This window comes from Betta splendens, chromosome 3 (genome assembly GCF_900634795.4).
Source record: "Betta splendens chromosome 3, fBetSpl5.4, whole genome shotgun sequence".
NCBI lineage: Eukaryota > Metazoa > Chordata > Actinopteri > Anabantiformes > Osphronemidae > Betta > Betta splendens.
The window spans coordinates 9,301,284-9,317,529 of NC_040883.2; the positions used below are offsets into that span (position 1 = coordinate 9,301,284).

Below are 16,246 nucleotides of genomic sequence, written 5' to 3' on the forward strand. Positions count from 1 at the left end.
ACAAAAAAATAGGGATAGTGTTTAAATGTTTAATAACCATCTGATATAAAGAACATTCATGCTGCTTGATTTTGCCATTTGTTGTACAAATGTATTCAGTTTTCTTTTCCACAGCTTTTATTGATTTCTCTGTAATTTCTTTACATTAAAGATTCGATTTTAATTTAATCTCAGTCTTATCGGATCTGCAAGTCTGCATCAATATCCCTGTTCTTTCAATTTTTCCTCCACTTTATCGGCCGTCCAGTTGAGGTTGCAGGCTCTCAGAGCGTCTATCAGCTGCTTCGTTTGTGCGTCGGCTCCTTTACTCTTCCTCCATTCCTTCAGCACGTCCACCGCTATTTCGTCCAGCTCGCAGGGGTGCCGCCTGTCTATGGACTCCAACTTTACTTCACTTAGACCCAATTTGCGGCCCAGTTTACGCCAATTCCTTGCCAAGTTCTCTGCAATCACCTCAGTGGCAATGATGAGTTTGGCTGAAAGAGGAGGAGAGGACCTTAAGGATTTCACTTTAAAATATTGTGTGCAGTAGAATCTGAGGCTAACAGGAGAAACGTTTTCTACTGAATAGCAAACTAGACACAGTTTCAGTCAGCGGGAAAGTATGATCTTCAAAGATGTGCGGCATTCTAAATGCTGTAGGAGTTGAAGATCTTTGCAGCAGCAGGCAGGAAAGAGATAGAGAATCAAGGAATAACAGGAGTGGTGAGTCAAATGAGATCCAAAGCCAAGCGAAGTATACAAGAAGCTCAAGGTGACTAATAAACAGTCTTTCTGCTGCAACGGCTGGTGTGTGTCCCGTGGTTATATACAGGATAAGCCTGCTGCTATTTACCAGCACAAGCCTGTTTGGAAAATGGAGTTACTTTCATGAATAGTGAAACTTTTCTTTCTGTGATGCACCATCATTATTGCCCTAAACTAGGCCACAGTCTAGTACCTTTCTCCAACTTGGAGACATGTCCAGACATGTCAAGACATGTTATTGTTATTGTGACTGTATGTCTTTTAATAACTAAATGAGTTTGAAGGATACATTGGCTGTAAAAGGTACAACTTCGGTGTACTACTTTAACTCCCAGTAAAGTATTTCAGACTTATTTGTTGTATTTTTACAAAAATCTATCTTTCCTTGCTGTCTATCATTTTTATATGAGCGTTTAAATTGAAGTCAATGTTTTCTTCTGACACAACTTTATTTTTCTAATGGTCAAACAATAAATTGAATATGGACCTACGGGCCACCGTAGCCCACCAGAAATACCTCTCATAACCACATTAAACTCTACGTTTAGAAAACGTTAGTACGTTAATCATATGTTAATATGACGTACAGTAGTTTGTGTGTCACGTCTCCGTGCTCCTGAACACCTCCGTCGTTTCACACTGTACCTTTCTCGGTCTCGTCCGGCTCACTGGATCCAGGCAGACTTTCACAACTCCGTAATTTGTCCGAGAGGTCTGGTCGATGAACCTTATTCAGGAGGTCGCAAAGAAAGTCGGTGTCTCCGGCTCCTAGTTTTTGTCTCTCTGTCAGAAGCCGGAACAGGTCTCGCCCGCTCGTCGTCTTCTCCAGATGCTTTCTACCGATGATGTCTGTGCACAGAAACTTCAGGTCATCCAGCTGCTGCGATGACAGCTGGTTAGAAATCTCCAGTAAAACGCTATTAAACACCAGCGCTGTCATGTTCAAACCGCCAACACTGTCTCCGTGAACTAGGAAATACTTTAGTTTTACTTTCACTTCCGCCTATATTTCGGTCACTGGTAGAGTTTTTTTTTAGCTTTGGGCACGAATCCAGGCGTTATTAAAATCCTCATCATTTCTTTAGGTGTCTACATGCGTGTTGCTGAACATGACTACAAAACGTGCAGTTTACCAGCAAAACAAAGTCTTTACTTAGACTGTCAAAGTGTACAGTCATCCAGGGGCGGATCTACGTTGGCCCTGGGCAACTCCCTCACTTCCAGTGAGTTTTTATTTTCTAATCTGTAACTGGACAATGCGAGGACGAATCCAGTGCAAATCAGTTAACAAACAAGATGAATAAAAATGAGAAAAAATAGACTTTACAGAAGCTGGTGAAAGGGGTGGTATGAGTTATGTATATATACAAATACACACATGCACACACTATTATATATACACTGTATCAGCGGGGGCCAACCCTGGTCCTCGAGAGCCACTGTCACATCAGTAGTGATGTTGTTGGATCAGGGGATGTTGTTTTCCACTACGCCACCATACAGTACATGCTGTAGAGTTAAAATGAATTGTTTTAATAAATAAATACAAAGGAAAATATAACTAAGGGCGCAGCATAAGCAGGATTATGAATACTCAAACACAAAACTAACACACATAGAAGACTGGATAGCTAAACTAAAAATCACTGCAGAGCAGGAAGCCAAAACAATAAATAATCAAACTTGCAACAGGTAACAAAAACAAGGGCAAACACACATGGACCAAACAAATCTTGACCAGAAAGAACACAAAGCAAATAACTGCCTCAAATGATTATGGCACCACCAACAAAGACAGTGCACAACCTACTGTAAGAAGTTATATACAACACAAAACAGGTGAATCAAATCAAACTAATTACGGCAAATGACATGACAACACAACAATAAAACAAGATGACACTAAGCAAAACCACACCAGAGTGCCCCCTGGTGGCATGGGTGGAGAGTCATAACAGTAGTGTGTTTTCTCTCTGGAAGCTCCAGTGATTCTCAGTTTTGCATATATAGTGCTGTTTATTTACTACAATTCACAATGTCATGTTTTTCCGCATTTAGACATCTTGAGTTGTCAGCCTGAAAATTTTTGTTGTTAAATAAACTTTTTGTCCCTCTGAAAAAATGCCTAAGTTGTGGTAATCAGTGCAAGTGAGTTACAGTTCTATTTTACCAGTTGCTACATTGCATCTTAGAGGACCTGTCCTGGATCACTTCAGCTTGTTTAAGAAGAATCACCGGTCCTTCGTTTTCCTGACGACGCTGAAACAGACCCACCTGAATTTGACAATTGTGGTGAACTTCCAAAGTTGTGAGATATACAGTACAATGCATTGTCAATCTCTGTTTTCTGTTATGCGTCATACTTAATGTACAACATGAAAAATGTTTCTTCTTAACATTGCAAGGTCGTCTGTAAATCTGTACATTATTCTTTACATATGTAGCGCTCACACATTTTTGTGTGTTAGTTTGTTGCAATTTTAACCAATTAAGCAAAACATTATCATCAACCCAGTGGTATTACTGTAGTTAGTATTGTACCATTGTTATGAATCCAGTCTGAAGTGACTTTATCAGAGTAAAACATGCAGTGAAATGCAGCGATATCTAATAATTGTAAAAACTGCTGGCACTTGAATTATTTTATTTGCAGTTAAACAAAAAGACATTTAAAATATCACAGACAGACAAATCAGGGAAACATGCACATTGTGAAATCACACTGAGATGCATTGAAGTAGATATTAGAATGTCAGAGTGTTTCACTGATGCTGTAAATACAACATAGCAACAGACGCCGGAATGTAGACATGGAGGGACGGTCTCCATATATGACATCAGATTATAAGACTTTCTGAGGAAATATTCTAACTATAGAATCTCTGCAGCCTTGTGACAACACACAATCTATCATCTAAAACAGTACCGGCTTCTAACCTACTAACAATATTCATTGTATCAATATTATTTACCAATATTAAGTAATTGTGCAGTTTTTGCTCAAACAAATCACATACCAGAAAGAACATTTTTGCACTTTTAACAGATGTTCTTCTAAATACAGTCAAACAGAATCACAATGGTACCAACTCCTCCCTAAATAAAAAGTTGAAGTGCTGTCTCTAACAGATCAGTGGTCCCCTGTGGGATGAGAACTTAAATGATACACTCACATTCGTTTGACCTATGGCAAGAGTGATTTAACATCACTGGAAAATGTAATAATACATTCTGTCAGTCTGAGTAGATGACACAGGGGGAATATGTATCTGAAGAGGGTTTGACTTCAGTTTACAGCACTCAACCATCCCACAAATCATGCGTTGTTTTTTTGCATTTCGATCGTTAAAAAAAGAAAAACCTTTCAGTCTTTGTGCTTTGTGAGTTAAAGAGTCACTGCTTTAGCAACATTTTCAAATGATTTACAAGATTCATATAAGGCAAGATAATATGGAAGTGTTGTCTTCTCTGGCTTTATTGATTTTCATTGTATAAAAACTTGCTTAAAATGTCAGTGACAAAGATGAATAAACGAGCCCCGAGCAGCAGGAACATACATATAAGGCAAGGCTAAAAGAGTCAATAACATTGACATGGTGTATCTTTCCACGCACCAATTGGTTCCCACATTAGTTAAAAACAAAAGTCCCTGTGAATTAGAAAAAACATGCTCAATCCTAATTGGCGGCAGATGCATCTTTCAAACGTGATACAACTCTAATGGCACACACTTTATACACACAAGCCCCATTTTCATTACACCAGTGCTGTGTGTAAATCATTTAAACACTGGGCTTGTAACGGTTATAAAACCAAGATTGAATGTGCAACACATTTTGAATGTTTGCTGTGCTTCTGTTTTCCAGAACTGCACCAAATGTGTAACAACATCCTCGCCAAAGAAAACAAGTCTGAACTTGGATTGGATGGTCAGAATTTGGCAAATTATTTCTCCCATGTCAGGCGAGGGTAAAAAGTACTTGCAGTCTTGTACATGAACTCTTACTTAAGTGAAATAGAACATTACTTGACTGTTTGCCAGAGCAACACCAATGAGAATTGTTAGGCTTTTAGTTTAAATCAAAATGTAAGATTTATAAACATTTTTGAAGAATAATGAAATAAGCATTCCAGACATAATGTACATACTATATATGAAAAAAATACATCAGTAAATTCCTGCATTGTTTTATAAATAAAAAATAAAATGCAAAATGCCCGATAGCGGAAGAAAAAAATTCCATCTATCAGACACACTGTAATAAAAGATGCTATGTTCAAAATAAAAACTGATTCTAAGTCCTGCAGAAGGGGACTCGCAGGTATGAATGCTGACTAACCATATGATTTGCAAATTTGCGATTGTGCTTAAATTTGGTACTTTTATCTCAAACACACATCAACAAATTGTTTCCTGCAAATACATAATTTTATAATAAAAATAATTATTCATGACTTTATTTTGTGTATCGCTTAGATATTAACTGGATTGTTGGTTAATGTTCAGTAATGCAGTGTCTGGTTTGCTGAAAAATGTAATGTAACAACACAACAGGCAAAGTTTGAGAGGCAAACAGCGTTTTCTAACTTTTGTCCCATCAAGACTACGTGAAATCAACAAAAGCTATTTATTGGAGGAGCCTTTTCAGAGAAGCTTTATGTCTTAGCTCCCAGTTTCTTCAGTCATTGTGTGTAATGGGCCGCGAGCGAGGCTGTGTCGGAGATTCACCGGCGGGGGAAGTAGAGGCGCAGTTGTCCTGGTTATAGTTGTCCCGCGCTACAAGTCGTTGGCCCTGCTCCTTCATAAACAGTTCCACCATCATGACCTTCTCCTTGTGCATCTGGAGACTAATGTCCTTGGGGATGTCTGGGATCAGCCAGTCCACAAAGTCACTCATAAGCATCACCACATTCTGCAGAGGACAGAGCCAGGAGCAGATTGGAACAGTTTAGTAATCATCTTTAGAACCAGTGAACTTCTGGAATCAATAATCAGTGAAGCAAGACTGTGGTACCTCAGCAGAGTAGCAGCTATATGATGCAGTAACAAACAATAGAAAAGCTTTTTTTACCATCCTTTGTAATGTTATTATTAACAAAAGGTAACATTAAACAAGGTGAGCTACTGTACAGTAGTGATTTTCCAATACCAAAAGGCTGAAGCTTCAAACTGTTTTGTGTCCTAAAGACAAACAGTTTGTACAACAAACACACAACCTTCGTTCTTTCTGCAGATGTCTGTAGGAAGGAGTCATTACTATTGAGATGTGGTGTGGAGAGGGAGCAGGTTTATAAGCTCCTGGTATATTGGTGTAAACTCTTTGATTTTGACTGAATCGTCACACAAATTCTAAATGACAACAGTGAGATATGTCTAGTTAAAAGCATGTACAGTAGAATTATTAAAATGTGTCCTTTGTGTGAATATGAATATTCTTTACAAACCTGAAATACAATAACGAAAGCGAGGCGGACTGCCAGGATGGCCCAAAACTCCTTAGACAGTTCATATGGTGTGCTGGACCAAGGAGGCTCTCTATAGTCCTTAAACCTAAAGATACAGGATCAGAGGAAAAAAAATATTTCTTTAGAAATTCCATTTCTTAGATAGCTGTTGATATTTTCACCTGTTAACGCTCAAGAAAAATAAAGATAATAAACTTTACATTAAATAATGACAGTAGAGGAGTACTTACATTAACATACATTAGAATACATTAGAACACTGTAAAATAAAGCTCACCTGCATATTTCCACCTTGTAGCCTAGGTGCATTGGATCCAGAGGTTCTGTTCCTTCCTGAAAATCACTTACATTGAAGTAGGACAGAGTGTGGTCAACGAAGCCATGCATGGTGCCGTCCGGGCTGTACTTGTACTGGTAGACCAGCCGAGGGATGAAGTCAGAGGTGAAGGCGATGACAAAGGCCTGAGGGACAGAAAACCTTTTTACCGCCTACTCTCCTCCTGAAATGTGCATTTGCACTCCCTGGCGCTCAGAAAATTTGATTGCTGGCAAACAATGTCCATGTGATGTACCTCCCACATCAGAGTGTGGGATCTCAATAATTAATAATAATTAATAATTCATGTTAATAATACCTCAAACTAAATCATTGAGATAGTCAGTGACGAGGCCCAGGACTGATCCTAAATCCAAGAGGCATCATGCAGTACGGATGTGTCTGTTTGTGGTGTCTGGCAGTGAATGTGTCAGATCAGCCAAACACATGGTGATAAAAAACAGTAACACTTACGTTAACAATAACTGCTACCTTGCTGAGACCTCTCAAGAGGTTGTACCAGATTCCTGCAGACATAACAACCATGATTAGGCTAAAAACAGCTGGTAAGAAGATGCTGTGTACAAAGTCAGTTAGATTCTAGTCACCACTAGATGGCACAAACTCCCAGAGAAGCAGAATGTATTTGGTATTTATGAATATAAGTGGCATGTACCTACAATACACTGTATCTTAAACACATACCGATGTCTTTGGCTTTAACTGCAATCGGTCTGCGCAGCTCCTTCACAAACTTCTTGGCATCCAAGCGAATTTCTATGATGTTGTTTAGCAGAGCAAAGAGTGGAGCCAGAGGGAAAGAGGCCACGAAAAGTGTCACCATTCCGAACTGTATGACTGGAGAGCAAAGCGAGAAAAAACATAGTTTGTTACTCACTTCCTATCACCCTGACACTAGGTTTTCTTATTCATCTTCTATTGTTTGATCTATGGAAAAAAACAGCCTATCATGTTGATTCGTTGCCCAGTGAACACAACATTAGCATTGGAATTTTTGGAGTTCACCAGTACATCTAATAATTGCATTATTGAATGTACATACATACAGTATGAATGACCAATGGCATGTATACTTCCTACTGAATACTAGTACTACTGACTCATTTTGTGTTGGTGTAACCAGGGTAGTACTGATACTCTGGTGGCGACTGGCTGTCGTCATTCTTATTTCTAACAGGCTTATGGATCACTTTTTCCATATTAGACATTAGATGGACATTTTTATGGTGAAAACCACAATTGTAATTATTGTAATGAAGAAGCTTTGCAGAGTCTGATTTATTGCCAGTCACTGTGTAGATGAAAGTTACTAATGCAACCCTTCTTTTAATTGACAAATATCGACTGAGGACATAAAGTTGATGTAAACCCCTGTCTGTCGTAATGAGATGGTTGGCAAAAGGAAATACCTCCAGAAGGCTTATATAGATCTGTTTCACTCAAGCGAAATGAGTTCACATACTGCAGATCCTAGAAGAGTCACTAGATAGGAACAATAGCCATTAGCTCTGACTAGCTGCAGTAAAACCTAAACATTTTACTTTTCATGCATGAAGAGAAATTTGTGGTGCGTACAGGGGGACTATCTTATCCAAGAATGCTGCTCACTGTCAGCCTGTGCACGGAGGATAGGGAGTTTTGCACCAGTATAAGGTCAATGTCAATACATTGATTTCTCCTGGAATATGCCTGCTGAGTTATTCAGCACTGCTGCTTAAAAGACCCGATATTTAAAAAGTCAAGCAAGGGTGGAACAAAAACACATTGTTCATAGACGTGTGGCATTCACTTTCACAGTGGTCAGAAGTATTGTGATCATTTGCTTTCAGCACCGGGTATAGGTTAGACTTTGAAAAGATCGACTGTCTTCTGTGTTGATGTTTAAACCCAATAAGTCTAACATACTATACTTTTGGTTTTTTCATTTTCTTGTGCAAATGTACAAGCATAACACAGCAGCAGGCTGCTTGTTTTGTATGTGGCAGCTGAGTATTTAGCTGTTCATCATCTTCATTCATTCATCTGATTCACTGGAGTTAGAAAAGCAAACAGATTCTATCGAACAGTTCAAACAAGATTCTTCATAATTTACTAAGCATTTAAATTCAGCAGCAACATTTTCCCCCTATTGACTAAACACTTCTTAGCCCTTAATTTCTTAAATTGGCCACGTTATAATTAGGTTCTCTCCAGGTTCTCCGACTTCCTCCCACGGCCCAGAGACATGCAGCCAGGTTGATTCGTCACTTTACATTGCCCGTAGGTGTGGGTGTGTTACGTGTGAATGGTTGTCTGTCTCTATGTGAGGCCCTGCAATGGAACCCCACCCCCACCTCCGGCTGGTAATGATATTCATTTCCTGGGATGGACCGTGAAAACCACTCACTCTTTCGGTGTGAGTTGTGAATAAGATTATCTACCAACATCAAACAGCTTGGACGTCTTTTCAAAATGGGACATTAACAGTACAATCTATTTATTATGCTTGAATTGTCATGCAAACCGGACAAATGATCTGATTTCACTTCTAGAAAGCCAAGAAGGCCATGTGTTAATCATCAAGTGAAATCCACAAGGATTCCTGTGGATGACTTATTTGTGCAATTGTTGTTGTTATATTTAAATGGTGGCAACTTTAAAATTATTTTCAAAGTACATTCAATTGTATTTTCCTTTATTTAAATGAGTCTTTCTTGCCATGAGCTACAGCTATTGTTCGCTTTAGTAGCAGTAGTACAGTAGGAATATTGATCCCCCCTTTCCTCCGCTGATGGTCTGAGCAGGAATGTCCAAACTTTAATGGCTTGTGGGTTACTTTTTAAATGGCCAAAATGACCAACAGCTACTGTAGCATTGTCCAAACAATAGCCAATGGTTGACACACATATAGAACATGAATATGATTTTTTTTTTAAATTACGAAATGCATCCAATCCTTTTACTTGCAGTCTACAGTAAATAATATCTGTTGTGTAGGAGTGCACAAAACAGATATGAGTTCCATATTTTAATATTTTGGCACCTCATCCCCTCAGTAGCAAGCACCCAGCTAAAAATCCTACCATGTACTCAGACAAATTGTGATACAGTAACAGCCTACTATTACAGTCCATCAAACAAACTCATATTCAAGCTTTGGGCTTCACCAGGATGAAGCTGATTTTTCATAATAATAGACAAGACATGGTCTTTGTACTGGGTGGGGCTCTGCATGTACTAACTGGCAGCCATTGTTAATGTGAAGTATGTGTGTGTGTTTGTGTTTACTCACTCATCTCCATGTACTCAGGATTGAGACCAACAAATGGACATAGCAAATTGTCCTTCTCGTGCCGCTGCATGGTTTTGTTCAACTCCTCCTGCTGGCTGCCCGGTTTCTTTTTCTGGAGCATTTTCTTCAGTTTCCTGCACATACATCAACAACAGGGTTGGAGAGCACTGATTTTATTTCTTTATTTTAGGTCATTAAATTAGAACTGTGACACAGATAAGATGTGTTATTTGGGTTAACTTTAGAATAAAGACGAGAAACCAGTCATCCAGTAACTGAAACCTATATCAAGGCACTACAAAATTAGACACAAACAATTACAGACTGATAGATTTAGGGTGTAGCTGGGATCCCAGTTGACTGTGTGTAAAAGATAATGTTAAACATGCTGTCATTTAAATTCCTTTCAGGTGAAAGTATACCTAAAAAGGCACAATATTTGTTTTGTGCTTTTCCAAAACCACTGCCTTCCGTGTGTCTGCACAGTCAACTGTTTGCTTTGCACTCACGGTATGCCGATCTCAAACAGGTTGTTCTGGATGAGCTGCTTGCCTAGCATGGTGATGCAGAGCTGAATGCACAGCTCCATGAGACAGCCGGCATGGGCACACTGCGGACAAAGAAAGGGAAGTCGTAGAGAGTGACTGGGTGCGAATTTGATGCAGAAACGTGCGGAAGAAGAGCCGACAGAGTGAAGTGAAAACAACTGTAACACCAGTTTACGTGAAGGTACTCTACACGTAAGGTCCAGTTAAGCCTTAAGGTGACTTATTACCAGCGTGGACCTGAGTGATGTGATCACCACCACGGCATGTTCTGGTACTACGTACATGTTCACTCTAACATGTGGCATGTTTACCATTATAAACAAAAAAACGTGCTTAGTACAACTGAAAACTTATAAATCATGTTATCATGTCCCATGACACAATAATAATGATGTGATAAAAGAATTAAAAAACCTTTAACTCTGTGTATCAAAGTCTGACAAATATTCATATTCTTCACACACTGTACTTTAATTTGACTCAATTCATACTGTGGTGTTGTCAAATGTGTGTATATAACATACTGTAAGCTGGAAACAATAAACAATAGAGACACATATGTAGCTGTGTCAATGATTAAATGACATTTCTTGACATAGGCAATGAAGCTGTGTCTGACTCGCCTCTTCCATCCTGTAAGATCCAATAACATACAAGTAGTTTCCAGGCCGTCCAACTAGCCTGTGGACCAAACACAATTATACCATTTTGTAGAGTAGTTCAGATTAGGATAGCAGCATTTCAAAGTACTATTACTATTACTATAGTACTATATACAGTAGAGCATTAATATAACTGTGTACAAAGATGTGAAAGGTTGGCTATTTACCTGCCCCTGAAAAAGGCCAAATAGACAATGGGTGTGAAGGCATTGACAAACTTCAAAATAAAAGTTTTGAAGATGAGGCGTTGCTCAAAGCTCTTGTCTGTCTTTGGAACCTCTGAAAAAGAGACGTGACTTTCTCAATTAAAAAATCAATTCATAGTGGTTCTGTATTCCTTTCCTAGATGCCTGTTTACAAGTCAGTTCACTGGAAACTTACAGTAAGTAAAACACATTTAAATAGTTCCTCAAAACGTCTTCAGCAGTTCATCAAAACAGAGAACTTGCTTGGTATAAAACAATCTCTGCCCCAGTTAATTTGTAATGAAAAATATGAGTAACACATGGTTTGAGGAGCAGTTAGCAGTGTTGTCAGTGAAATAAAACTGTGCCTCACCCAGTGTGGTGAGCCAGCGGGCGATGGCAGCATAGACTTCATCTAAGATGATAATGATGATGAGATTGATAATGGCAGCAGTGGTTTTGACAGTGGCTCTGATGTTGGACCTTGCTGCAGGGTAGGTGCTCATATGTAGTGCTGCCCTAATGCTTATGCGGTACAGGATAACTCCGAAGACTATGGCGAATGTCACAACAATCTAAAAATCAGAAGAAGAAGAAAAATGCACAAATCTGACAATCTGCCGACAAACTAACACAGATGATAAACAATAAAAGGCTGCTGCATGAACATCTGATGAACAAAGCAGGTGACGATTAACAGAACTTTACAGCGATTATCGTAAAACACAGAATGTCAAGCAAAGGTGCTGACATGACTCATGTTTACAGACATTTCACACTACTGTAAGACCATATCAATGATTGAGGTTCTGACATGCATAATTCTACGCTGCATTTAATAAAACTCCAAATCCAAAAATGGCTGGATGCTGTGTACAGTAAAATCCACAGTCAATTTGCAAACGTTGCGGATTTTAATTTTGTAATAACAATAAAACATATAAACCCTATCAAATGTTTTCCATACGGTTATGGAAGTAACACATCTAAATGATGAGCCCATGTGCACATACAGTATGTCTCATCTGCTCTAACTGCGTGGGATGTAACAAGACGGGTAAACTGCCCATGACATCGACACTAATCATCTCTCTCTTCTTTTGTCTCAGTGTAGAACATTGATCTGTAGAATACTTGTATACTGGCTGATGATAAAAGCCTTATAAATGTATGAATCATTCTCCTGCAGAAGTAACAGCTCAGATAAACTGTAACTCTAGTTCGGGTCACAAATCATCTTAAGATTATCGAGATGAGTCAGTGTTGCTAAAGTGTGTTCACATATGTTTTTACATTGGGGACAACATCCAAAATAGGTGGAACCAAACCAAACTCAACAAAACTCATTATGAGTCAAACACCCACCCTCACAATGTTAATCTGGAGTTATATAAGTGATGATCACAAACTATTGTTTCAGATCATATTGTGCCAGAGAAACACATCTGGAGATCTGAAGCTATTCTTATGTGTAAAGGAACGTTGAGACTTACCAGGAAGGCCATTGTCATCAAGATAGTCAGGTAAGCAGGCAGTCTGTCTGTACATGTCAGCTTCACCTTCTCATTCTAAAACACACACACACACACACACACACACACACACACACACACACACACACACACACACACACACACACACACACACACGGTGATATGACGGACATATTGGAATGTTCACTGTGTCTCCGTCTGTTAATGTGTGTGTGTGTGTGTGTGTGTGTGTGTGTGTGTGTGTGTGTGTGTGTGTGTGTGTGTGTGTGTGTGTGTGTGTGTGTGTGTGTGTGTGTGTGAATGTGCTATCAAGGCCTTGTGCCATCTTCCTGCCAGCAGTTTTTTATGCTCTGTGCACGCACAGCACGCACACACACTCACTATAGTGGTTCAGTGGAGCATAGCTAATCCAGCCCCCAGCTACCGTGTCACATTCAGGGCTGCTGAGAAATAGGTCAAAACGTACAGTTGTATTTTCAATGAAAAGGAAAGCCGCAGTACAAGGCAAGAGGCTAATAACCTACAGGAACACACATGACTCAGCCTCTCTGGACATGTCACATTAAATATGTCGTATTCAGTCTTTGTGGTTGTTACCATATACAAACATGTTTTAGTGTCTGAGCATTAAACATCATGGACAGTGATAGATGGACAGTGTTTGTTTCTTATCTGAGTGTTTTAGAATAACAGTTGGTTAGTACCTAAACAGTTTTTTATGAAGGGTTAAAAAATGTCCTTATTGATTAAATGTAAAAAAAAAAACATTGTACAGTATTTTTATTATTCTTGTGTAATGTAATTGAAAGAATGAATGAAATGAAAGAATATCGAAAAAATCAGGATGATTTATCATTCATTGTGCTAAATTCAGCTACATTTACAGTAGCTGATGTATAGTCCAGCTGACTTCCACCTGCAGTCAATGACTACTGTAGTTCCACACAATACATTTGTGCCAATTCATTTCAAGTTCTCCTTGAAATCTTCAGCAACCTCCGGCATGTTGCATAGTTTTTTTGTTTTTGTAAGCTTTGAATGTTTATTGGTTAAATAACTGTACTGTATGTTCTGTCTACTGTATGATCTGATCAGGTTGAGACACTTGAAATGTTTTTGACTGAGCAGCTTTTACCTTATCATGCTTGTGTTCTTTTCTCATTGTCTTCTTCATGACCTTGAACTCATACTCCGCTCGGTTGTGGTCCTGCAACAGAAAATAGTTTAGACATTACTTGGCATGAAACTGTGAAAGTCTGTGACAGTAAGTGAACCAAGAATGGCATTAAAAGAATGGAGACAGCCTGTTTGCATGAGATTTGACACAGTGATTATGGTGTGTTTGGCTGCAAGTGCAGCGCTTGGTGAAAGAACAGAAAGTAATGCATCAACCCACCATGAACGGATTAACCAGAAGTCATCATGCTAAACATGTAATAAATCCAGAATTCTTCTAATTGTACACATCAGGGAAGAATCAGTCACCGGGACATACAGCATGAGATAATGTTGAGGTGACTGAAGGATGCCTATTTTGCTAAATGCGATGAGGTATGTGTATGCAGTCATACCTCTGTGATGTGGGGTGTCTAATTTGTGCTGATCTAAATTAATCCTTTCATGGTGAGGAATAAAGTGTATTGTTCAGTGTTTTGTAGTATGCAGTGTGCGCAGTAATACTGTCCACAGAAAGCCAAGAGGGATGAAGAAGTGCTTATGCTGTATATGGAGGAAACTGAATCACTAAAAAAAAGCTGAGGGTTAGACAGTGGTTTTTGCCTGGAGGTCCATGTGTCTAGCTTTGTGGACAAAAACAGTGAAAATGCACAGACAAAGAGCCCCAACATAGGGCAAACAACATCAATATATTCATACTGTACATATCCAGCAGGCAAAACTGTGGTTTATGCAAAGTGCTGTTAGTAGGGACTGGTACTTTAAGTTGCCTACTCAGAGCTGCGTCCATACAGTACTATACAGTACAATACTATATTCAAGTAATAATTCAGAAACAGAATCTCATATTCCTTTATATTCAAATGGCTTTGTTATCATTTCGACTGAAAAACTGTAAAGTGTCTTAGGAAAATTATCACCTGGCCCTGGCCTTATACTGTCCATTAAGGCAACAACTAGTAAATAGTTTGTTAAAGAATGTTTCTTTAGATGCTAAATGTTTATCTCTTTGTGCAGGACTGTCAGGAGGCCAGAACCTGTTCAAACTAGCAGTACCGAATTCCAGGTTTCAAGATATGGACCATTTTTACAATAAGGTTGAAAATATTCCTGCTCCAAATTCCACTCTGTAGTATCTTATTGACAACACATACTGCGGTTTCTTGAAATACACTGTAGATACATGCATACATAGATTTAGCCAGACAAAGTATTAAATAGTTTCAACATTTAAAAATGAGTTTTGCAGCGGCAGTGCAGATTTGGTCCTAGTTTACACTGGAAACCTTACACTTCCTTTTATAGATGTATGTGTTGCTTGTTTTATGTGCTGCTGAGGGCACAGTTATCATTGTTTATTAAAAAATTCTAAAATCCATGAACATGAACGTGGGAGCAAAACATTGCTGTGCTGAGAGGCCCAGCAAAGGCCACCTAACAATGCACCTCACAGAGAAAGAGCAAAGCTCCAGAAAAACATGACTCATGAGCAAAAAGATGGAGATGTCAAGTGAAAAGACCTCAGTTAGACCGTGAGACACCTTGAAGGAGAAATATTATAGTGTTAATAGTGGCTGCAGAAACAGGCATTCATAAACAAAGAGAGTAAGCTTAATCATGAAAGATGGAGATAAAACAAGTTGGATGCAAACCTTATGCTCCTCCTGCAAAATACAGCACACACATAAAACAGAAGATGTTAGTCAGGAGTCTTCGTCTCGGGATCAAATGGCATGACACTTTTAGAACAAATATATAGAATAGAACTAATAGAACAAAATGTCTATATTTTGAAAACGATTTCAATAAAAAGGGCAGTGCAGTGTTTGAATTCATCTTGACTTATAAAGAATAGAACATTCAGAACTGGGGATTGTGAGTTGTGTAAAGGAACATTTCTTCAAGAAATGACTCACTGCAGAGACCACACGGAATCCAGAGAAGGGACCTTCGTAAGTAGATAATCAAAACTGACTTTTTAGGATTGTTTAATGGCTTAAATTCTCTCTCTCTCTCTCTCTCTCTCTCTCTGTATATCTGTATATCTGTATATCTCATGACGAGTGTATCACTCAGATTGAACTATACATGCACACCTGGACCACAAGCAACTGCATGTGTAGTAAAGCATTTGTACCCATTATAACATAAAATATGTTAATTTTCTATAGTATGACTGAGCTTGTACAGTATATAAACAATTATCAGTGGCCTTTCCTCACCTGCTCTTCCTCTCCAAAGCCTGTCAGGTCCCAGATATAATTGAGTCTCATCTGTCGTCTCTTCCAGTGCTCCATGAACAGAACAGCTACAAAATCAAGTGTGTACAGAAAGACAAACACAGACTATATCACACCTTAT

The 16,246-nt window shown here is 38.8% G+C and overlaps 2 protein-coding genes across 6 annotated transcripts in view; both read right to left on the reverse strand.

Annotated features, from left to right (window-relative positions):
- Positions 1-15: 15 nt before the first annotated feature.
- On the reverse strand, positions 16-1,894 carry fadd (Fas (tnfrsf6)-associated via death domain). Its single transcript, XM_029144811.3, has 2 exons — positions 1,393-1,894; positions 16-476 (listed from the first exon to the last, which is right to left on the reverse strand). The coding sequence occupies exons 1-2, from the start codon at positions 1,685-1,687 to the stop codon at positions 199-201; spliced, it is 573 nt and encodes a 190-aa protein (XP_029000644.1). The 5' UTR covers positions 1,688-1,894; the 3' UTR covers positions 16-198.
- A 1,480-nt stretch (positions 1,895-3,374) lies between these two features.
- Positions 3,375-16,246, reverse strand: part of ano1a (anoctamin 1, calcium activated chloride channel a) — a 32,013-nt gene continuing 19,141 nt past the window's right edge. For 4 of the 5 annotated variants that reach the window (XM_029144214.3, XM_029144213.2, XM_029144212.3 and 1 more), the window contains 14 exons: positions 16,108-16,193; positions 15,538-15,549; positions 13,845-13,916; positions 12,710-12,784; positions 11,590-11,791; positions 11,199-11,310; positions 10,993-11,050; positions 10,331-10,431; positions 9,822-9,955; positions 7,235-7,387; positions 7,004-7,056; positions 6,491-6,675; positions 6,193-6,298; positions 3,375-5,660 (listed from right to left, as the gene is read on the reverse strand). In XM_029144214.3, the coding sequence (XP_029000047.1) occupies positions 5,427-5,660; positions 6,193-6,298; positions 6,491-6,675; positions 7,004-7,056; positions 7,235-7,387; positions 9,822-9,955; positions 10,331-10,431; positions 10,993-11,050; positions 11,199-11,310; positions 11,590-11,791; positions 12,710-12,784; positions 13,845-13,916; positions 15,538-15,549; positions 16,108-16,193 (1,583 nt within the window). In that variant the 3' untranslated portion in view covers positions 3,375-5,426. The remainder of the gene's footprint in view (positions 5,661-6,192; positions 6,299-6,490; positions 6,676-7,003; positions 7,057-7,234; positions 7,388-9,821; positions 9,956-10,330; positions 10,432-10,992; positions 11,051-11,198; positions 11,311-11,589; positions 11,792-12,709; positions 12,785-13,844; positions 13,917-15,537; positions 15,550-16,107; positions 16,194-16,246) is intronic. The other variant, XM_029144211.3, reaches the window with a different exon arrangement.

Coding starts and splice junctions, on each gene's coding strand:
- fadd (XM_029144811.3), bottom strand. CDS start 1,687: ATGACAGCGCTGGTGTTTAATAGCGTTTTACTGGAGATTTCTAACCAG. Junction 477..1,392: donor GCCGGACGAGACCGAGAAAG/GTACAGTGTGAA, acceptor CTCCTCTTTCAG/CCAAACTCATCATTGCCACT.